This window comes from Pongo pygmaeus, chromosome 10, assembly GCF_028885625.2.
Source record: "Pongo pygmaeus isolate AG05252 chromosome 10, NHGRI_mPonPyg2-v2.0_pri, whole genome shotgun sequence".
NCBI classification, from domain to species: domain Eukaryota; kingdom Metazoa; phylum Chordata; class Mammalia; order Primates; family Hominidae; genus Pongo; species Pongo pygmaeus.
The window spans coordinates 7,861,688-7,883,945 of record NC_072383.2 but is presented as its reverse complement, the minus strand read 5'-3'; the positions used below and the strand labels follow the sequence as shown (position 1 = coordinate 7,883,945).

At 44.6% G+C, this 22,258-nt stretch overlaps 2 protein-coding genes across 3 annotated transcripts in view; both read left to right on the top strand.

Moving 5' to 3' along the window:
- The first annotated feature begins 868 nt into the window (after window positions 1-868).
- GDF3 (growth differentiation factor 3) lies at window positions 869-5,994 on the top strand. The gene is made up of 2 exons (XM_054444287.1): window positions 869-1,183; window positions 5,073-5,994. The coding sequence occupies exons 1-2, from the start codon at window positions 916-918 to the stop codon at window positions 5,897-5,899; spliced, it is 1,095 nt and encodes a 364-aa protein (XP_054300262.1). The 5' UTR covers window positions 869-915; the 3' UTR covers window positions 5,900-5,994.
- APOBEC1 (apolipoprotein B mRNA editing enzyme catalytic subunit 1) overlaps window positions 4,361-22,258 on the top strand; it is a 34,964-nt gene continuing 17,066 nt past the window's right edge. The window contains exons 1-2 of one of the 2 annotated variants that reach the window (XM_054444289.1): window positions 4,361-4,378; window positions 21,968-21,989. In XM_054444289.1, the coding sequence (XP_054300264.1) occupies window positions 21,974-21,989 (16 nt within the window). In that variant the 5' untranslated portion in view covers window positions 4,361-4,378; window positions 21,968-21,973. Of the gene's footprint in view, window positions 4,379-21,937; window positions 21,990-22,258 lie in introns of those variants that run through there. The other variant, XM_054444288.1, reaches the window with a different exon arrangement.

The following is a 22,258-nucleotide window of genomic DNA, read 5'->3' as shown; positions in this document are numbered from 1 at the left end:
GAAGACTGCTTGAGGCCAGGAGTTCAAGACCAGTCTGGACAACATGGCAAGGCCCCATCTCTGTAAAAAATAAAACAATTAGCTGGAAGTGGTGCCCTACGCCTGTAGTCTCAACTACTCCAGAGGCTGAGGTGGGATGATCTCTTGAGCCCAGGGGGTCGAGGCTTGCAGTGAGCCAAGATCAGGCCACTGTACTCCAGCCTGGGTGACAGAGCGAGACCCTGTCTCAAAAATAAATAAATACATAAATAAAAATAAAAATAAAATAATGAAATCTGCTTGGGTATTTGTCTAATCCAGGGGTGTCCAATCTTTTGGCTTCCCTGGGTCACATTGAAAGAAGAGTTGTTTTGGGCCACACATAAAATATACTAACCCTAATGATAGCTGATGAGCTTAAAAAAAAATCACAAGAAAGTTTCATAATGTTTTACGGAAGTTTATGAATCTGTGTGGGGCTGCATTCAAAGCCATCGTGAGCCTCATGCGACCCTCGGGCCGCAGGTTGGACAAGCTTGGTCTCTGCAGATGATTAATTTTACATCTATGAATTATTCACTACTCTATTCCTAGCACCTATCTCAGCACCTTGCACATAATAGATGCTTAATAACTGTTTGTTAAATGAATAAATGCATGTCTCCTTTTCACTCTGTCTACTGCTGACAACCTCACATTGTTGTAGAATTTATGTCCATGCATTGGTAATCTTTGTTCTGTGAACTTTTTCCTGGAAGAGTAGAGCAAGAGAAGAGAAAAAAAAAAAATTCCGTCTTCACATCCAATGGCCTTTGAGGAGCTGGGAAGAGAGCAATTCACACTTGATTATCTTACATCAGATAAATTAGCAGCCCCTGAATTGTTGGGCAGTCTGGCAGTGGAGCTCTCCCCGGTCTGACGGCCACTCCAGAGGCCATGCTTCGTTTCTTGCCAGATTTGGCTTTCAGCTTCCTGTTAATTCTGGCTTTGGGCCAGGCAGTCCAATTTCAAGAATATGTCTTTCTCCAATTTCTGGGCTTAGATAAGGCGCCTTCACCCAAGAAGTTCCAACCTGTGCCTTATATCTTGAAGAAAATTTTCCAGGATCATGAGGCAGCAGCGACCACTGGGGTCTCCCGAGACTTATGCTACGTAAAGGAGCTGGGCGTCCGTGGGAATGTACTTCGCTTTCTCCCAGACCAAGGTAAGGAAATGGGAGTGTTATCCAGAAAAACATCTGGAACTGGGTGGTGTGAAGAAAGGAAAGGACAATAGGAAATGACAATTACTGATGGCCTTGTGCTGGTATTTTTCATATTTTATCTCATTTAATTCCAGCCCACGATCCTGAGAGGAAGTTAGATATTCTTATCAAGTTTCTAACAGTAAGGAAATGAGGCTCAGACAGTAGGTAACCTGTAATCTATTCAAGATCATACAGCTAGTGTGTGAGAACAAAGTCAGGATTTGAAATAGGTTTTTGTTTTCTGAATCAACTGCTTTGTGCTTCAGTTGAGATGAAAGAGGTGAGGGAGGAATCAGAGCTCAGTCTCCCACTCTTCAGCCCATATATACACATCCTGCCATCTTCCGTGTGGCAAGCAGGGTATGAAAATTTTGAGGTTGGTTTGCCCGGGAGTCCTGCTTCCCTTATTTGTACCTCCTGGCTACTCTTGTTGGGTGGCAAAGGTTATTCTAGATTTGTGAATAGAGAGCAATAATATATACAATTGTCATATCCTTTTAAAAGGATCCCAGTGAGTGGGATCCAATACTGTCCCAAACTGACCACCCACCAAATAACTTAGGTCTTCCATTAACAGTAGATCCTCCAACCCCATTCCTGACCCTAGTTCTCCCCACTCAATTCTTATTCAAAGTCTGAAATGGGTGTTGAGAATCTGCATGTCTATACAACCTCCCGGGTGTTTCAGATGCAGAATTTAGAGCCTTGGTTAGTTTTACAGCAACTGGAGAGAAGATTTGAATATTTATTTGTCCAAGAAGCACTTATTGGATACCTACGGTGAGCCAGGAACTGTGTATGGCCTTGAGAATACAAGATAAAGTTTGCCTTTTTTTTTTTTTTTTTTTTTTGAGAGTCTCGCTCTGTCTCCCAGACTGGAGTAGAGTGGCACTATCTCAGCTCACTGCAACCTCCGCTTCCTGGGTTCAAGTGATTCTTCTGCCTCAGCTTCCCAAGTAGCTGGGATTACAGGCGTGTGCCACCACGTCCAGCTAATTTTTTGATTTTTTAGTAGAGACAGGGTTTCACTATATGTTGGCCAAGCCGGTTTTGAACTCCTGACTTCAGGTGATCCGCCTGTCTCAGCCTCCCAAAGTGCTGGGATTACAGGCCTGAGCCACCGCACCCAGCCCAGAATTACCTTTTAAAAATACATATTGAGTCATACTGCTCCTCCCCATAAAATTCTCGTCTGCAAAATTCTGCAGGAGTTGACCCACCACGCCCTGCCTATTCTGACCCTGCTGCTTACTTCCCCAGCCTCACGTTTTACAACCTTTCCTTGCACACTCAACTCCAAGCTCATAGTAGTCTATTCCTTCTAGAGCATGCATTCTTGTCTCATCTTCAAACATGCTGTATCCAGGCTGCCTGAAGTACTCCCTCAGAATTTGCCTGGTCAAGTACTTCAGGCTTTTCTTCTTCCTCTTTTTTTTTTTTTTTTTCCTTGAGACAGGTCTTGCTGTGTCACCCAGGCTGGAGTGCAGTGGCACAGTCTCGGCTCACTGCAGCCTCCACCTCCTGGGCTCAAGCGATCTTCCCACCTCAGCCTGCCAAGTAGAGTAGTTGGAACTACAGGCTACAAGTGCACGCAACCACGCCAGGCTGATTTTTGTATTTTTTTATAGAGATGAGGTCTCACCATGAGGCTGGTCTCTAACTTCTGAGCTCAGGCAATGGCCTGCCTTGACCTCCCAAAGTGCTAGGACTATAGGCATGAGCCACCACGCCCAGCCAAATTTTGTTATGTTTTGAATGACGCTTGAGAAAGAAGAGGTGTGGTGTTGGGGTGCTTAAGAGTGTTTTGGTTTCAGTTGTAATTTCTCCCTAAGCTGAATGACCTCAGAAAATACCTACTTAAGGCCGGGCGCGGTGGCTCACACCTGTAATCCCAGCACTTTGGGTGGCCGAGGCAGGCAGATCACAAGGCCAGGAGTTCAAGACCAGCCTAGCCAACATGGTAAGGCCCTCCCCACCCCCGACCCCTGTCTCTACTAAAAATACAAAAAAAAAAAAAAAAAAAATTAGCCGGGTGTGGTGGCGGGTGCCTGTAATTCCAGCTACTTGGGAGGCTGAGGCAGGAAAATCGATTGAACACCTGGGAGGCAGAGGTTGCTGTGAGCCGAGATCACACCACTGCACTCCAGCCTGGGTGACAGAGCAAGACTCCATCTCAGGGGAAAAAAAAAGAGAGAAAATACCTATTTAAGTGTGAAGTCATCCTACCAAACAAAATGATGGCATTAGGCCAAATGAGTTATTTGTGGAAAGGGAGAAATTGAAGACGCAAAAAATAAAATAGTAAAAGTATACTGTATTGGGTCTTTTCCTAGAGGAATAGGTAAAATTTGAAAATTCAGACAGGAAAGTTAGCTTAGAAAACAGGGAGAGCACATTTGTAACTTCAGAAGAGGGGCATCCGTGGACAAAAATCAAAGAATTACATCGTACTTCAATATAAGGAGAGGCTGGGCACAGTGGCTAACGACTGTAATCCCAGCACTTTGAGAGGTGGGAGGATCCTTTGAGCTCAGGAGTTCTCGATAAGCCTAGGCAACAGAGAGAGACCCTATCTCTACAAAAACTTAAAAAAAAAAATTGGCTGGAAGTGGTGGCTCACGCCTGTAATCCCAACACTTTGGGAGGCCGAGGTGGGCGGATCACCTGAGGTCAGGAGTTTGAGACCAGCCTGGCCAACATGGTGAAGCCCCGTCTCTATTAAAAATACAATTAGCCAGACGTGGTGTGCACCTGTAATCCCAGCTACTCCGGAGGCTGATGCAGGAGAATTGCTTGAACCCGAGAGGCGGAGGCTGCAGTGAGCTGAGATCAAGCCACTGCACTCCAGCCTGGGCAACAGAGCAAGACTCCGCCTCAGAAAAAAAAAAAAATTAAAGCCAATCTGAATGATTGGACTTTGGCCAACAACACCTGACTGTCTAGGTTGCTCTTTTTTTTTTTTTTTTTTTTTTTAACTGAGACAGAGTTTTGCTCTTATTGCCCAGATTGGAGTACAATGGTGTGATATCGGCTCACCACAACCTCTGCCTCCCAAATTCAAGTGATGCTCCTGCCTCAGCCTCCTGAGTAGCTGGGATTACAGGCATGTGCCACCCTGCCTGGCTAATTTTTTTGTATTTTTAGTAGAGACAGGTTTTCTCCATGTTGGTCAGTCTGGTCTCCTGACCTCAGGTTACCTGCCCGCCTTGGCCTCCCAAAGTGCTGGGATCACTGGTGTGAGCCACCATGCCCGGCCCAGTCTATTGACTCTTTCTCAGAATAATGGTTTAAGTGCCTGAAGTAAAATATTTAGGATTTCAAAATAAACCAATTAAATATTGAAATATATTTTTTTAATTTTTTTAAGCTTTTTTTATTTTTTATTTATTTTTTACTTTTTGAGGCAGAGTCTTGCTCTGTCGCCCAGGCTGGAGTGCAGTGGCGCGATCTTGGCTCACTGCAAGCTCCGCCTCCTGGGTTCACACCATTCTCCTGCCTCGGCCTCCCGAATAGCTGGGACTACAGGCACCCTCCACCTCACCCGGCTAATTTTTTGTATTTTTAGTAGAGATAGGGTTTTACCGTGTTAGCCAGGATGGTCTCGATCTCCTGACCTCGTGATCCACCCGCCTCGGCCTCCCAAAGTGCTGGGATTACAGGCTTGAGCCACTGCGCCCGGGGAACCTCTGGCTTTCAGGAATAGAGAAACAAACCCTCCCAAATGATAGGGCTTGTGTCCTTCCCTGCCCTTATATTGTATATGTGGGTATCTGACATTTCTATCATAGAGGTGGATATGAAGTAAAATACATTATTATGACTCTGACATGTCTCTTTTCCCATCTAGGTTTCTTTCTTTACCCAAAGAAATTTTCCCAAGCTTCCTCCTGCCTGCAAAAGCTCCTCTACTTTAACCTGTCTGCCATCAAAGAAAGGGAACAGTTGACGCTGGCCCAGCTGGGCCTGGACTTGGGGCCCAATTCTTATTATAACCTGGGACCAGAGCTGGAACTGGCTCTGTTCCTGGTTCAGGAGCCTCATGTGTGGGGCCAGACCACCCCTAAGCCAGGTAAAATATTTGTGTTGCGGTCAGTCCCATGGCCACAAGGTGCTGTTCACTTCAACCTGCTGGATGTAGCTAAGGATTGGAACGACAACCCCCAGAAAAACTTCGGGTTATTCCTGGAGATACTGGTCAAAGAAGATAGAGACTCTGGGGTGAATTTTCAGCCTGAAGACACCTGTGCCAGACTGAGACGCTCCCTTCATGCTTCTCTGCTGGTGGTGACCCTCAACCCTGACCACTGCCACCCTTCTCGGAAAAGGAGAGCAGCCATCCCTGTCCCCAAGGTTTCTTGTAAGAACCTCTGCCACCGTCACCAGCTATTCATTAACTTCCGGGACCTGGGTTGGCACAAGTGGATCATTGCCCCCAAGGGGTTCATGGCAAATTACTGCCATGGAGAGTGTCCCTTCTCACTGACCATCTCTCTCAACAGCTCCAATTATGCTTTCATGCAAGCCCTGATGCATGCAGTTGACCCAGAGATCCCCCAGGCTGTGTGTATCCCCACCAAGCTGTCTCCCATTTCCATGCTCTACCAGGACAATAATGACAATGTCATTCTACGACATTATGAAGACATGGTAGTCGATGAATGTGGGTGTGGGTAGGATGTCAGAAATGGGAATAGAAGGAGTGTTCTTAGGGTAAATCTTCTAATAAAACTACCTATCTGGTTTATGACCACTTAGATCGGAAATGTCAATATATCTGTGTTTATAATTTGTCTTCCTGAAAAACCCACCATAATTAATGATGGCCCCATGGCCGGGCGCGGTGGCTCATGCCTGTAATCCCAGCACTTTGGGAGGTCGAGGTGGGTGGATCACAAGGTCAGGAGTTGGAGACCAGCCTGGCCAATATGGTGAAACCTCGTCTCTACTAAAAGTACAAAAAAGTTAGCCGGGCATGGTGGCACATGCCTGTAATCCCAGCTACTTGGGAGGCTGAGGCAGAAGAATTGCTTGAATCCGGGAGGCAGAGGTTGCAGTGAGCCGAGATCACGCCACTGCAGTCCAGCCTGGGTGACAGAATGAGATTCTGTCAAAAAAAAAAAAAAAAAAAATTAACGATGCCCATACTTGCATGCGCGTGCACACACACACATCCTGGAGCCCTAATAATCGTAGTTAATTTCTGTTCTAACATACTCATTATGCGTATGACAGTATGGACACTGGCATTTACTGATGGCCGATTATGGGTAGGCATTATCCTATGTGTTACTTTACAAACATTTCACTGTTCTTTGAGGGAAGCATTGTTATTTATGCTTTATAGACAAAGAAGCTGAGGTTTGAGAAGCTTACAAATTTTCCTAAGGTCAGCAGCTCTCCCTGGTAGATCTGATATGCTAACAGTGTTACATTAAAAAAATTTGAGGCCAGTCGCGGTGGCTCACGCCTGTAATCCCAACACTTTGAGAGGCTGAGGCGGGCGGATCATGAGGTCAGGAGATCGGGACCAGATTGACCAACATGGTGAAACCCCAACTCCACTAAAATACAAAAAATTAGCCTGGCATGGTGGTGCGTGCCTGTAATCCCAGCTACTTGGGAGGCTGAGGCAGGGGAATTGCTTGAACCCAGGAGACCGGTTGTAGTGAGCTGAGATCGTGCCATTGCACTCCAGCCTGGCAACAGAGCAAGACTCTGTCTCAAAAAAAAAAAATTTAATTTTTTTAAAGGAAGCCTCGGCCTCTCAAAGTGCTGGGATTGCAGGTATAAGCCACTGTACCTGGCCCTAGTTAGACCAGACCCGTTCTGGTCTTTTATTGATGTTCCATATGATTCCTACAGTGCAGATCACATTGTACATATAATTTTTTTTTTTTTTTTGAAACGGAGTTTCGCTCTGTCGTCCAGGCTGGAGTGCAGTGGCGCGATCTCGGCTCACTGCAAGCTCCGCCTCCTGGGTTCACGCCATTCTCCTGCCTCAGCCTCCCGAGTAGCTGGGACTACAGGTGCCCGCCACCACGCCCAGATAATTTTTTGTATTTTTAGTAGAGACGGGGTTTCACCATGTTAGGCAGGATGGTCTCGATCTCCTGACCTCGTGATCCGCCCACCTCGGCCTCCCAAAGTGCTGGGATTACAGGCGTGAACCACCGCGCCCAGCTCATTGTACATATAATCTTATTTTATTTTATTTATTTAATTTTGAGGGCTGGGCACAGTAGTTTCACCATTTTGCCCAGGCTGGTCTCAAACTCATGAGCTAAAGCAATCCGCCTGCCAGAACTCATAAAGCGCTGGAATTACAGGCGTAAGCCACCGTGCCTAGCCTAGCTTTCTTATTTGTATCATATGTCAAACCCGCTTCCTAAAGCCTCCTAAAGCGCTGGAATTACAGGCGTGAGCCACCGTGCCTAGCCTAGCTTTCTTATTTGTATCATATGTCAAACCTGCTTCCTTGGGCTTATATTGATTGGTGTAATCCTAAATCATGTTGGCCAAACATTACAAATCATAGCACAGATTATTTCTGAAGTAAATTATCTGCACAGTTTCACTTTTATTTCATTCAACTGATATTTATTGTGTGTCTATTATATGCCAATTACTGTACTAGGTCCTCGGAAATAAGGATAAATGGTCACTTTCATTGTAGAGGTTAAAATCTAGCACTTTTTTTTTTTTTTGAGAGGGAGTCTCACTCTGTCATCCAGGCTGGAGTGCAATGGTGGGGTCTCGGCTCACTGCAACCTCCGCCTCCTGGGTTCAAGCAATTCTCCCGCCTCAGCCTCCTGAGTAGCTGGGACTACAGACATGTGCCACCACACTTGGCTAATTTTTGTATTTTTAGTAGAGACAGGGTTTCACTATGTTGGCCAGGCTGGTCTTGAACTCCTGACCTCATGATCTGCCCATCTCGGCCTCCAAAAGTGCTGGGATTACAGGTGTGTAACACCACACCTGGCCTTTCTAGCACTACAAATTATTTGACTATAAATTATTTGAATATGTACATGTGAAAAAATTTAGCATATATCCCAATGTAGGCATATTTAATTATTCACAAACTGTATGTATTATTTTTAATTAATATATTGTGCATATTTGAAAATGCTCACATTAAAGTTTTTTTTTCTTTTTTCAAGTCAGAGTTTTGCTCTGTAGCCCAGGCTGGAGGGCAGTGGTGTGATTATGGCTCAACTCATCTTGCTTGAGCCTGCAGCCTCAACCTCCCAGTCTCAAACAATCCTCCCATCTCAGCCTCCTGAGTAGCTGAGACCACAGGTGTGCACCACCACACCCAGCTAATTTTTGTGTTTTATATATATATATATATATATATATATATATTTTTTTTTTTTTTTTTTTTTTTTTTGTAAAGATGGAATTTTACTATGTTGCTCAGGCTGGTCTTGAACTCCTGGACTCAAGCAATCTGCCTACCTCAGCCTCTCAAAGTGTTGGGATTGCAGGTATGAGCCACTGAGCCCAGCCTAAAATTTTATTTCTAGGTTTAGTAAATATTAAATTAAAAAGTTCTAATACTTTCTTCTGGTGCATCAATGTTTCACGGATAGAAGTTCTAATATTTACCTTCTTTCTTTCTCTTTTTTTTTTTTTTTTTTTGAGACAGAGTCTCACGCTGTAGCCCAAGCTGGAGTGCAGTGGCGCGATCTCAGCTCACTGCAACCTCTGCCTCCCAGGCTCAAGCGATTCTCCTGCCTCAACCTCCTGAGTAGCTGGAATTACAAGCACCTGCCACCACGCCCTGCTAATTTTTTTTTTTTTTTGAGATGGAGTCTCACTCTGCCGTCAGGCTGGAGTGCAGTGGCACAGTCTCGGCTCACTACAACCTCTGCCTCCCGAGTTCAAGCAATTCTTCTGCCTCAGCCTCCCGAGTAGCTGGGACTATAGACGCACACCACCAGGCCGGGCTAATTTTTGCATTTTTAGTAGATATGGGTTTCACTATGTTGGCCAGGATGGCCTCGATCTCTTGACCTTGTTATCCACCTGCCTTGGCCTCCCAAAGTGCTGGGATTACAGGTGTGAGTCACCGCGCCTGGCCTAATTTTTGTATTTTTATTAGAGACCAGGTTTCATCATGTTGGTCAGGCTGGTCTGAACCTCCTGACCTCAGGTGATCCTCCCGCCTCAGCCTTCCAAAGTGCTGGGATTACAGGCATGAGCCACTACCTCTGGCCTACCTTCTTTCACTGGGATGTTTCAAGATGCACATCCCCTTGGCTGTACACACCCTACTTTAGAGACTTCTGCTTTGTCCGGGACCTGGCTTTGCTCCTGTTTACTGAATATGACGTTGACTTACATGATCCTGGTCTCCTGACTACAGCCTGATGCAGATTTCCTTTCATGACTTCCTTACTTTAAACCTTGAATTCTTTGGGCTAATTTCTAAAGTTGCAAGTAGTGTGTGGCAAAAGCCCAGCTGATCACAATTTCTGAGGCTACATTAGTAAATTTACTTTAACTGCCAGATTTCCTTAGTCTAATAAATAGATTTTTATTTTTGGGTTCGTTGTTTAATTAATAGCCTCATATTATTAAAAACTTGTTCAAAGAATAGTGGCTACTGACCAGGTGCGGTGGCTCACACTTGTAATCCCAGCACTTTGGCGGGCACAGGCAGACGGATCACCTGAGGTCAGGAGTTTGAGACTAGCCTGACTAAAGTGGAGAAACCCTGTCTCTATTAAAAATACAAAATTAGCTGGGCATGGTGGCACATGCCAGTAATCCCAGCTACTCGGGAGGCTGAGGCAGGAGAATCACTTGAACTGAGGAGGCGGAGGTTGTGGTGAGCCAAGATCGCGCCATTGCACTCCAGCCTGGGTAACAAGAGTGAAACTCCGTCTCAAAAAAAAAAAAAAGAATAGTGGCTACTGCCTTTTTCCAGTTGTTCTGTGTTGACTGGTTTGTTCTGTTCCTGAATGAATCAGATTATCTCCTGAGGTCATTATCATGCCTAAAACTAAAGAAATGCATGCATAACTGCCTTCGTGGTTTTGGGATCCACATTATTCTATTTCTCTACTAGAATCTTCATGTTTGTCAGACCAGTCTACAATAGGCAGAGTATGCACCCTGTAGGCCAAGTGATAGGCTGTGATTTGGGCAGGTTGGGGCAAGATAGGACTCTTTATTCTAAAATTTAAGTGAATTAAGCATATGTGTACAGCACAGCTATTTTAGAACATTTTAAGACTCATGATCTTATTTAATGGCAGGAATTTTTACTATCAGTTTAATTTATTTCTATTCAATTTCACATTTACTGAATGCCTTTGTGAGGGAAAAGAGATTTCTTTCTTTACCCATTGCTAAATTCATGGCTGATGCACACATAAGAAAAGAAGGATTGGTCGGGCACGGCGGCTCACACCTGTAATCTCAGCACTTTGGGAGGCCGAGGCGGGCAGATCACGAGGTCAGGAGATAGAGACCATCCTGGCCAATATGGTGAAACCTCGTCGCTACTAAAAATACAAAAATTAGCCAGGCGTGGTGGCATGTACCTGTAGTCCCAGCTACTTGGGAGGCTGAGGCAGGAGAATCGCTTGAACCCAGGATGCGGAGGTACTTCAGTGAGCCAAGATTGCGCCACTGCACTCCAGCCTGGTGACAGAGCGAGACTACGTCTAAAAAAAAAAAAAAGAAAAGAAAAGAAAAGAAGGATTAACAAGAGAAAAGCAATCAAATTTATTTAACGTTAAGTTTTAGTGAAAGGAGAACCTTCAGAAATGAAGACTCAAACAGGGAAACTTGTGCTAAGTTTGATAAAGGGTAGACAGTTGTGCACAAGTATGATTGGACAAAGGGGGTCTGATCTAATGGTAATATACTGGGAATGGCTGGGCACTGTGGTGTGAGCCTGTAGTCCTTGCTGCTTGGGGGACCAAGGCATGAGGATCACTTTAACCCAGGAGTTCAAGACCAGCTTGACCAGCTTGGGCAGCATGGTGAGACCCCCACCTCTTAAAACAAACAAACAAACAAAGGAACTGGAGGAGTACTTAGCAAGCCTGTTCGTTCAGATTCTTCGTAGTGCCTCTGTGTCTTTAAGGATAAAGATGTTCGTTTTCTTTGGGTATAGAGAGGATACATCTAGAATGAAGTTTTTATGCAGAGGAAGGACAGAGAGTTCTTTCACAGCCTGCTTTAAGAAGAAGGGCAGGAGAAAGTGCAAGAGACTTTCGGGCTTCTGTTTCCTCAGTTACCAAGGTGCTGTATTTTGGGATAGTATGTCCTGAACCCCATCACCTTGAAGGGAGAAAGAAAAATAAGATAGAGATTCTGCCTTTGAGTAGTAGTTTATCGTAAAACTATACTTCCTAAATTCAGACTGGGCCTAATTTTTGTTTTCCCTATTTATTTATTTATTTATTTATTTATTTATTTATTTATTTATTTTGAGATGGCATTTCACTCTTGTTGCCCAGGCTGGAGTGCAATGGCATGATCTCAACTCACCGCAACCTCCGCTTCGTGGGTTCAAGCGATTCTCCTGCCTCAGTCTCCCAAGTAGCTGGGATTACAGGCATGCACCACCACGCCTGGCTAATTTTTTTGTGTTTTTACTAGAGACAGGGTTTCTCCATGTTGATTGGGCTGGTCTCGAACTCCCGACCTCAGGTGATCCGCCTACCTCGGCCTCCCAAAATGCTGGGATTACAGGCTTGAACCACCACGCCCGGCCTTTTTTCTTTTCTTTTTTTTTTTTTAAGACGGAGTCTCTCTCTGTCGCCCAGGCTGGGGTGCAGTGGCACCATCTCAGCTCACTGCAACCTCCGCCTCCCGGGTTCAGGCAATTCTCCTGTGTCAGCCTCCTGAGTAGCTGAGATTACAGGCACATGCCACCATGCCCAGCTAATTTTTGTATTTTTATTAGACCTGGGTTTTCACCATGTTGGTCAGGCTGGTCTCAAACTCCTGACCTAGTGATCCACCCACCTCAGCCTCCCAAACTGCTGGGATTATAAGTGTGAGCCACCGTGCCTGGCAATTTTTGTTTCTTTTAAAATAAAACAACCTTTGCTCCTTATCCACTCCCACTGCTTCACTTGACTAGCCTAAAAATAAATAAGTAAATAAAATAAAACAAGCCAGGCTCAGTGGCATGCTATCAGCTACTCAGGAGGCTGAGGGGGAGGATCACTTGATGCCAGGAGCTCCCCTCCATCCTGGGCAACATAGCAAGAAATTAAAATCTCTAAAAAATTAAAAATAAAGGGATTCATTTTTATGAAATGAAGGGACTCATATAGGTTCATGCCTATAATCCCAGCGATTTGGGAGGCTGAGGCAGGCAGTTCACTTGAGGTCAGGAGTTGGAGACCAGTATGGGCAGCATGGTAAAACCCCATTTCTGGAAAAAAAAAAAAAAAAAATTTGCTGGGTGTGGTAAAGTGGGCCTATGGTAAGATGGGAACATTGCTTGAGCCTGGGAGGTGGAGGCTGCAGTAAGCCGAGATTGCACCACTGCACTCCACCCAACTTCGGTGACAGAATGACGCCCTGTCTCAAAATAATAATAATAATTAAAAATGAAAAAATTAAAATTACATAAAACAAAAAAGCAATGGAGCATAAACATCAGTACACCAGGGGTGGTTGTAGGATTGTTTCCTCAACATTTTATTCTCTCCTCAAAATGATATTGAGCACTTCAAATTTTATCGCAGTGGTTTCTGTGCTTTGCTTTTGAGTGGAATATTTGGAGCATGTGTCTTTAAATATTTGAATCTGTTGACTTTTGACAAGAGTTTTGACTGAAAACAGGCACCTGTTTCAACAGGAAAGGGGTATGTTCTGTTGTTTTTTTCCACTCTTGGTAGGGCAGAAAGCACTGTCAGTGATTGCACATGCTGAGATTTTCTCCTGGACCAAACTTTGGTCGGGCTCTTCTGAGCTTGCTTTTCTACTCAGCCTGAACTTGGGCTTCTGTGTTCAGTTCTGGAAAGAATTCCCAACCTTGATATAGGATCACTGTCTTTAAGCGACCAAATTCCTCATCCTGCATTGCCCCCAGGTGATGTCTGATCACCTTGGCTTGTCTTCAGCAAGAATTCTAGTCTGAAAAAAAAAAAAAAAAAAGAATTCTGTTAGGTCGATTTAGCCAGAATCCCCCCTTACTCCTGATGTTTTTTCGTAGTAATTTTCCATCAGAGATGAAAGTTTTCCATCAGCGATTGGAAAATTACTGGTCTTTGGTACTTCATACATTCATACCCATTTTTCCTTGTTGTATTTGGAATTAAGACCATTATAAACTAGGCCCCTTTTTCCCTATTGCAATCGTCCTGAATAAAATCTATTTTTACCACATCAGCTACTGTTTAGCTCTGGGTTTTCTTCAATACATGCAAACATAAATGCATTCCTTTAGGTCCGGGCACAGTGGCTGTGCACGCCCAGGCTGGGGTGCAGTGGCACCATCTCAGCTCACTGCAACCTCCGCCTCCCGGGTTCAAGCAATTCTCCTGCGTCAGCCTCCTGAGTAGCTGAGATTACAGGTACGTGCCACCATGCCCAGCTAATTTTCGTATTTTTCCTTTACATTACAGGCATGAGCCTGTAATCACAGCACTTTGAAAGGCTGAGGCGGAAGGATGTCTTGCGCCCAGGAGTTTGAGACTAGCCTGGGCAACACAGGGACATCCCATCTCTACCGAAAAAAAAAAAAATTAGTCGGGCGTGGTGGCACGCCCTGTAGTCCTAGACTGGGACTACAGCCGCATCTGAAATAGGAGGATCACTTGAGCCTGGGAGTCGAAGGCTGCAGTGAGCTGTGATTGAGCCACTGCACTCCAACCTAGAAAACAGAGCAAGACTCTGTCTAAAAAAAAAAAAAAAGTGTATCACACAGACAGACATATACACACACATATGCATACGTATATACATATATATTCAAGTGGGTTTGATGGACAGATAGATTCTTTCTTCTCTCTTTTAATAACAAAAAGCATTAAATAACAAGAGTAGGGGCAATTCTTTCTGATCAAAAATTTATCACTGCAATCATTATTACCCTGTTGCTATAATGTAAAATTTATCTTTCTGATATAGTGAAACTTACTTGAGAATTGTTTTAGCCACAAACTATTTCCTCCTCCTCCTCCATTTTTTTTGAGACAGAGCCTCACTCTGTTGCCCAGGCTGGAGTGCAGTGGCTTCATCTCGGCTCACTGCAACCTCTGCCTCACGAGTTCAAGCGATTCTCGAACCTCAGCCTTCCGAGTAGCTGGAATTACAGGCGTGCCACCACACCCGACTAATTATTGTATTTTTAGTAAAGACAGGGTTTCGCCTCATTGGCCACGCTGGTCTCGAACTCCTGACCTGAAGTGATCCGCCAGCCTCGGCGTCCCAAAGTGCTGGGATTACAGCTGTGAGCCACCGGGCCCGGCCCTATTTTCATCTTTCAAAAAGTAAATAATATATAATAATTATGTGGTAAGTGATATGGGAGCTGTAGGCTCCTCATGGGGTAATTGTTCAAGGTCTCCTGGAACAATAGTAATTAAAACAATATCTGTTGTGAAAGAGAATATGATAACTACCACAGGTGTAAACAGAAATGAGAAAATTAAATTCTTCTGGAAAGATGATTTAAAAAAAGAAAAATGCAAATTATAGACTGAGTCCAACTAAATAAAAGAAGAGGTAGGACGCAGTGGCTCACGCTTCTAATCCCAGCACTTTGGGAGGCCGAGGGGGATGGGTCACCTGAGGCCAGGATTTCAAGACTAGCCTGACCAACATGGTGAAACCCTGCCTCTACTAAACATACAAAAATTAGCCAAGCGTGTTGGCGGGTGCCTGTAATCCCAGCTACTGGGGAGGCTGAGGCAGGAGAATTGCTTGAACTCGGGAGGTAGAGGTTGCAGTGAGCCGAGATCACGCCATTGCACTCCAGCCTGGGTGACAGCAAGACTCCGTCTCAAAAAAAAAAAGAAGGACTGCTTATCTTGATATGGTTATTCAGAGATAGTAGTATGTTGACAGAGGGAGATGTCAAATACTAGACATCTAGAGCAAAGGCAGGAAACAGATGGCAGAAACTGAGAGGGACTGGAGGAGTTTTAGCAATTTCCGTGTTGCGGTTGGCTCTGCTAATTCTATTGTTTTTCTGCCCTCTGCTGATTTAAATGGGGAAAAGCAAATCTATGAAAACATTGTTCCTTACGTCTGGGGGATTGAAGGACCCATTAAGAACCTGATAAAACATATAGACACTCCCCCAGAAAATAATGCACATAAACACAAAATGTTTTGCATATAATTTCAGTGGCTTCATGGATAAACTATGGGATGATGAAAAGCACACTCCTCTTGAGTCAGGTATTTTTCCTTTTGTCTCTGTTTATGATTTTGTGTGCGTGAGTACATGTGAACTCTTTTGCAATATTCAATTCCTTTTAAGTAACCTATTTCCCACTCCAACTTTTTCTATTTCCATATATCTATGGCAGGTTTGTTATGACAATTGCCCTTTAACCTATTCCCTACACTGCAGCTGTGGTGGTTCTTTGAAAACCCGATTCTGGACCAGGTGCTGTGGTACACGTCCAGCACTTTGGGAGGCCCAGGCAGGAGGATTGTTTGAGCCCAGGAATTCAGATCAGCCTGGGCAACATAGCGAGACCTCGCCTTTACTAAAACAATTAAAAAAATAAAATAAGCTTATGCAGTGTTGAGCACCTATAGTCCCAACTACTTGGGAGGCGGAGGAGAGAAAAATCACTTGAGGCTAGGAGTTTGAGCTTATGGTGAGCTTTGATTGCACCACTGCACTCCAGCCTGGTGACAGGGTAAGACCTTGTCTCAAAAAAATAAATAATAAATAATAAACCAATTCTAGTCATGTTACTTCCCTGTGGTACTGAATTATTTTTTGCCTTAGGGAAGACAACCCCCTGACTTTCCTTAGAACACTTATTTCACTTTTGTTTGCCTTACTGCAATTAATTTTTTAATTAAAAAAAAATAAACAAAAAAACCCCATACATACTCAAAAGCATTTCCTGGAAGAGAATTGAAGTCTATGACAAAAACTCACGGACTGATCAAACGTCTCTAATTTCTTTCAATTTCTGAAATTTCTCCTGGAAACTGGTTTGTTTTGTTTTGTTTTGAGACAGTCTCCCTCCATCACTTAGGCTGGAGTCCAGTGGTGCGACCTCTGCTCACTGCAACCTTTGCCTCCTGGGTTCAAGTGATTCTTGTGCTTGAGCCTCCCGAGTAGCTGAGATTATAGGTGTGTGTCACTACATCCGGCTAATTTTTTTTTTTTTTGAGACAGAGTCTCGCTCTGTCGCCCAGGCTGGAGTGCAGTGGTGCAATTTCAGCTCACTGCAACCTCCGCCTCCCGGATTCAAGCGATTCTCCTGCCTCAGCCTCCCAAGTAGCTGGGATTACAGGCGCCTGCCACCATGCCAGGCACTTTTTGTATTTTTAGTAGAGACGGGGTTTCACCATCTTGGCCAGGCTGGTCTCAAACTCCTGGTCTCATGTGATCTGCCCCCCTCAGCATCTCAAAGTGCTGGGATTACAGGCGTGAGCCACCGTGCCTGGCCAAAATTGGGTTTTTATTTCAGGTTTGATAGATGATTAAATAGTTGTTGGAGTCCTTGGTTACAGGTACATTATTTTTCAGACTCAGGCTGCATTTTGAGAAAGGCAGTACAGGAATTGGAGACTAAAGATTTTGATTTATGGCTTGATTACCCAACAGAGGTGTCACAGTGCCAGATGGTCTCAGAATCAGTGGCATGAAGGAAAAGGAAGTCTGTGAGATGTCACTGTAAGAGGCTCATGACAATAAAATTGAGTCTGAGAACTCTTCTCAAGCAATATTTTAAAATAATAACCACTTGGCACATATTGATTGAAAATTTAGGTCAGGCGCGATGGCTCACACCTGTAATCCCAGTGACTTAGTACAAAATGCAGTTGGTTCAAATGATTCTGGCTGAGATGCCAAATATATAATTCAAATGTTTATAAGTATTATTGTTTCCCTTTTTCCTCGGTTAAATAGCTATTTACACACACACACACACACACACACGTATATACAATACACTAGGACACCAAGTGGGTATTTTTTGCAACCCAAACTAAAAATCCGTAAGCATATGCATGGCAAACCAAATAAGAGATAAGAAAGAGAAGTATTCTTACACAGAAGGTTCTCACCTCCTCAAAATTCCCAAGTTGACATTTAATGTCAATGATGTTCTTGCCATTGAAATAAACATAAAACAGGAATCACTCTGTTGCCTCGGCTAGAGTACCGGTGGTGTGATCATAGCTCACTTCAGCCTTGACCTCCTGGGTTCAAGCAATCCTCCTGCTTCAGTTCCTAGTAGCTGGAACTTCCCTGAGGAACCTGAGTGCAGTTTCTCATACCCGTAATTCCAGCATTTTGGGAGGCTGAGGAGGGAGGATTGCTTGAGCCCAGGAATTTGAGACCTGCCTGGGCAACACAGTGAGACCCAGTCTCTACAAAAAATAAAAAATAGCTGAGCATGGTGGCAAGTATGTGTATTCACAGCTACTTGAGAGGCTGAGGCAGACTCTTGCTTGAGCCCAAGAGTTCAGGATGCAGTGAGCTGTGATTGTTTCACTGCACTCTAGCCTGGGCAACAGAGACCTTATCTCACTTAAAAAAACAAACACAAAAGAAAACAAAAAATTTAGAGGAATCTCAGAGAGATCTTTGCATACCTAGGTCCGTAGTGCCACAATTCACAATAGCCAAAAGGTAGAAGCAATACAAATGTCATTGACTAATGAAAACAAAATGTGATATACACATATAATGAATATTATTCAGGCTTTAAAAAGAAACAAATCCTGTCACATGCTACAACGTGGATGAATCTTGAGGATATTATGTTAAGTGAAATATGAGTGGCCGGGTGTGGTGGCTCACACCTGTAATCCCAGCACTTTGGGAGGCCGAGGCAGCTGGATCATCTGAGGTCAGGAGATCAAGAATAGCCTCACCAACATGGTGAAACCCTGTCTCTACTAAAAATACAAAAAATTAGCCAGGTGTGGTGGTGGGCGCCTGTAAATCACAGCTACTCAGCAGGGTGAGGCAGGAGAATCGCTTGAACCTGGTGGGGCTGAGGTTGCAGGGAGCCGAGATCACGCCATCGTACTCCAGCCTGGGTGACGAGAAACTCCATCTTAAAAAAAAAAAACTTACTGGCTGGGCGCGGTGGCTCACGCCTGTAATCCCAGCACTTTGGGAGGCCAAGGCGGGCGGATCACGAGGTCAGGAGATCAAGACCGTCCTGGCTAACACAGTGAAACCCTGTCTCTACTAAAAATACAAAAAATTTGCCGGGCGTGGTTGCAGGCGCCTGTAGTCCCAGCTACTTGGGAGGCTGAGGCAGGAGAATGGCCTGAACCCGGGAGCCCATTGGGCCATTGGGAGGCGGAGCTTGCAGTGAGCCAAGATCGCGCCACTGCACTCCAGCCTGGGCGAGTGAGACTCCGTTTCAAAACTAAAAAAATAAGAAATAAAACTTACTATAAATTTATGATAATCATAACAATGTGGTGTAAACATAATAATGGACATATAGATCAATGGAATGAGAGGATTCCAAAATGAATTCATGCACATATATGGCCAATTAGTTTTGTTTGTTTGTTTGTTTTGAGATGGAGTCGCACTCTGTTACCCAAGCTGGAGTGCAGTGGCACGATCTTGGCTTGCTACAACCTTTGCTTCCTGGGTTCAAGCGATTTTCCCACCTCAGTCTCCTGAGTAGCTGAGACTACAGGCACAGGCCACCACACTAGGCTAATTTTGTATTTTTAGTAGAGACAGGGTTTCACTATGTTGGCCAGGCTGGTCTCAAACGTCTGACCTCAAGTGATCCACCCACCTTGACCTCCCAAAGTGCTGGGATTACAGGCGTGAGCCACCGCACCCAGTTTTTTTTTTTTTTTTTTTGAGATGGCGTCGCACTCTGTCACCCAGGCTGGAGTGTAGTGGCACAATCTTGGCTTACCGCAACCTCCACCCTCTGGGTTCAAGCGATTCTCCTGCCTTAGCCTCCTGAATAGCTGGGATTACAGGTGCGCACCACCATGCCCAGCTACTTTTTGTATTTTTAGTAGAGATGTAGTTTCACCGTGTTGGCCATGCTGTTCTTGAACTCTGGACCTCAAGTGATCCACCTACCTTGGCCTCCCAAAGTGCTGGGATTGCAGACCTAAGCCATTGCGCCTAGCTGCCAATTGATATTTTATTTTTTGTATTTTTTATTTTTTGAGACTGAGTTTTGCTCTTTCACCCAGTCTGGAGTGAAGTGGCTAGATCTTGGCTCACTGCAACCCCCGCCCCTCGGATTGAAGAGATTCTCTTGCTTCAGCCTCCCAAGTAGCTGGAATTACAGGCACCCGCCACCATGCCTGGTTAATTTTTGTATTTTATTTTTTTGAGATGGAGTTTCACTCTTGTTGTCCAGGCTGGAGTGCAATGGCTCGATCTTGGCTCACCACAACCTCCACCTCCCAGGTTCAAGCGATTCTCCCATCTCAGCTTCCCGAGTTGCTGGGATTACAGGCATGCACCACCATGCCCGGCTAATTTTTGCATTTTTAGTATAGATGGGGTTTCACCATGTTGGTCAGGCTGGTCTCGTACTCTTGACCTCAGGTGATCCGCCCGCCTCGGCCTCCCAAAGTGTTGGGATTACAGGCGTGAGCTACAGCGCCCAGCCTAATTTTTGTATTTTTAGTAGAGGAGAGGTTTCACCATGTTGGCCAGGCTGGTCTCGAATTCCTGACCTCAGGTGATCCATCCACTTCTGCCTTCCAAAGTGCTAAGATTACAGGTGTGAGCCACGGTGCCCAGCCTGCCAATTGGTTTTTTAATAAAGGTGCCAAGATTATCCAATGGGAAAAGTGTATACACACACACACACATATATATGTATTTCTTTCTTTTTTGAGATGGAGTCTCACTCTGTCACCCAGCCTGGAGTACACTGGTGAGATCTTGGCTCCTTGTAACCTCTGCCTCCCAGGTTCAAGGAATTTTCCTGTCTCAGCCTCCCGAGTAGTTGGGATTACAGGCATGCACTACCACGCCCGGCTAATTTTTGTATTTTTAGAAGAGACAGAGTTTTACCATGTTGGCCAGGTTGGTCTTGAACTCCTGACCTCAAGTGGTCTGCCCGCCTCGGTTTCCCAAAGTGTTAGGATTACAGGCGTGAGCCATGGTGCCTGGTTGGAAAAGTATATATTTTTTAAAACAAATGATGCTATAAAACTAAATATCCATACGAGGGAAAAATAATGCAGATATTCATATGTACAGAAAAGAATCCTGGCCAGGCACAGTGGTTCATGCCTGTAATCTCAGCACTTTTGGAGGCCATGCAGGGTGGATCACTTGAGGTCAGGAGTTTGAGACCACCCTGACCAACGTGGTGAAATCTCGTCTCTACTAAAAGTACAAAAAAAAAAAAATTATCTGGGCATGATGCTGCACACCTGTAATCCCAGCTCCTTGGGAGGCTGAGGCAGGAGAATCGCTTGAACCTGGGAGGCAGAGGTTGCAGTGAGCCGAGATCGTGCCATTGCACTCCAGCCTGGGTGACAAGAGCGAAACTCTGTCTCAAAAAAAAAAAAAAAAAAAAAAAAAAAGCAGACGTGGACTTGGCCACACACTTAATCTTAGATTCAAGGATGAAGAGAGCACCAAAGACCTGTACACAAATTAGCTGACTCAGAGGCCAAGGTCCTTCTCATTTTGTATCTAATAGTTCCCCTCCCCTCTCCAACACAGATGTGGGACAAAGAGCAAAATGAGAGGAAGTTGGAAATAGGTGAATAATAGCTGAAAGCCAAGGCCACAGTGTGCTCACCAGATAACATAAAAAATTTCAAGCTATCGTTACAGGTTAAGTCTCTCTTAACTTTATTCTTCCTCTCATCTCTCCATTAAAGAATGATGCATCCTAGGCTAGGCACGGTGGCTCATGCCTGTAATCCCAGCACTCTGGGAGGACGAGGCGGGTGGATCACCTGAGGTCAAGAGTTCAAAAACAGCCTGACCAACATGGTGAAACCCCGTCTCTACTAAAAATACAAAAAATTAGTTGGGCGTGGTGTTGGGCACCTGTAATCCCAGCTACTCGGGAGGCTGAGGCAGAGGAATCGCTTGAACCCGGGAGGCAGAGGTTGCAGTGAGCCAAGATCGTGCCATTGCACTCCAGCCTGGGTGACAAGAGCAAAACTCTGTCTCAAAGAAAAAAAAAAAAAGAATGATGCATCCTTGATGCGGAGTAGGAGATAATGAAAAATAAATAAATAAAACAAAAAAAATAAAGAATGATGGATCCACCTTGCCTTATTATTTAAAGAAAGAGAAAGTTTACCAAATTCAGATGTCATTGAAGAACTTTGGAATTTGGTAACCCCAGTGATCCACTCTACAGAATTCATGTCATTTGCATCATAGGCTTTCTCATCACTAAAGATGCAAATCTCCACGATAATGTCCTTCTCAGTCTGCTGCCTGTTTGTACAGACAGCCCAGATTCCCATAACTGCCTGAGATGCGGGAATGAGTCATCCTCTGCCCAAGCAGGTGGCAGTGGGCACACCTGAAGAAACAAAGTCCAGGAACAATCAGCACAACTTATGACTCCAGAGGAGGAAGTCCAGAGACAGAGCACCATGACTTCTGAGAAAGGTAAAATGGATCCGGGGGCCTGGCAAGTATTCTTGAACAATGCAAGAACGGTGTGTGTGTGTGTGTGTGTGTGTGTGGTGTGTGTGTGTGTCCTGCTGATTCTTGCATCTATGGGTGTTTTCAAACTTCCCCATTATTGATTAATGTATTAGTCTTAAATAAGATGTTTTATTATTAAATATTTACATCTCCAAGTGACTTTAACCAAATCAGTGTTTGTTTCAAGATTATAAAAAATTAAGTAGCCAGGTGCTGTGGCTCACACCTCT